Consider the following 1,201-nt stretch of genomic DNA (forward strand, 5'->3'; position numbering starts at 1 on the left):
GGAGGGGAGGGGGCGAGGGGAGGGAGGCTTGTGACCAAAGTTCCATCATCTCAAGGGACGACAGAGCACGGTTCGAAACGTGACACTGACCTTGCCGCAGCCGTGGTACCCCGCTTGCCCAACGCCGAGCCCATGCACACGCGATTTGAAGTCCCACCACCAGCAGGCCGCTGTGCCCTGTGTCAAACCCAGCTGTGTGCACCCCTGTGCGCCAATCCCCCCAGGTGGATGGACGGCCCCTCCCTGGCGGCGCTGCGGCACGTTTGCGCAGCCGAGGCGCGGCAGCTCGCCGCCGCAGGCTTCAGCGCGCTGCCGCAGCTGCTGCACGCGCTCCGCGGCGCCGGCGGCGGCGGCCAGCAGCAGCAGCAGCAGCAGCAGCAGCAGCAGCAGCAGCAGCAGCAGCAGCAGCAGCAGCAGCAGCAGCAGCAGCAGCAGCAGCAGCAGCAGGGCGAGCGGCGACGGGCGCTGCAGGCGCTCGAGAAGGCGCTCGGCCCAGCGGCGGCCAAGGAGGCGGCGGCGGTGTGCGACCGGATGCCGCTCTGCTCGGTCTCCTGGCGCGCGCCGCGGCCGGCGCCGCGGGCGCGGCCGCGGGACGGCGACGGAAAGGGCGGGTCCGAGGGGCGGCAGCAGCAGGACGAGCGGGAGGCGGAGGGGCAGGACGAAGATCAGATGATCTTGGAGGTGGAGATCGTGCGGCTCGGCGGCAGGGGCCCTGGCGGCGGCGGCGGGGGCGGGGCAACGGCCCCCAGGGTGTACGCGCCTCGGTTCCCCAAGCTCAAGGAGGAGGGGTGGTGGCTGGTGCTTGGGGACGCAGCTTCCCGGGAGCTGATGGCGCTGCGGCGCGTGAGCTTTGGGGGCCGCGGGACGACGGTGCGGCTCGCGTTCCCCAGGCGCGGCGCGGGTGAGTGCTCTCGTCGCGGGCGTGCCGGCTCGATGTCGGCTTGGGGCCGGGGGCCGGCTGCAGTGCTGCGGCCTCGAATCAGTCTGGGCGCCTGCAGCTGCTGTTCTCGGTGTTTTTCGGGGGGTAAACCTTGATGCGCACTGGTGATATCGGTGCTTCCCGCCAAGACCAACGAACACTCCCACTGACACTTGGAAAAACGTGCATCGACTCTCAAAGGCGGCGCCCTGGTGCACACGGTCACGCTGTACCTCGTCAGCGATTGCTACCTCGGACTGGACCAGCAGCACCGGATCGTCA

General features: G+C 70.7%; 1 protein-coding gene across 1 annotated transcript in view; it reads left to right on the top strand.

Annotated features, from left to right (window-relative positions):
* Positions 1-228: 228 nt before the first annotated feature.
* The window catches only part of MNEG_11428 (hypothetical protein), a gene marked incomplete at both ends in the record, with an annotated part of 1,676 nt that continues 703 nt past the window's right edge, over positions 229-1,201 (top strand). Inside the window, one exon of the mRNA XM_014040099.1 lies at positions 229-901. Coding sequence (XP_013895553.1) covers positions 229-901 — 673 coding nt within the window. The remainder of the gene's footprint in view (positions 902-1,201) is intronic.

The sequence above is a fragment of the Monoraphidium neglectum genome, assembly GCF_000611645.1.
Source record: "Monoraphidium neglectum strain SAG 48.87 unplaced genomic scaffold scaffold02739, whole genome shotgun sequence".
In the NCBI taxonomy this organism is placed as follows: domain Eukaryota; kingdom Viridiplantae; phylum Chlorophyta; class Chlorophyceae; order Sphaeropleales; family Selenastraceae; genus Monoraphidium; species Monoraphidium neglectum.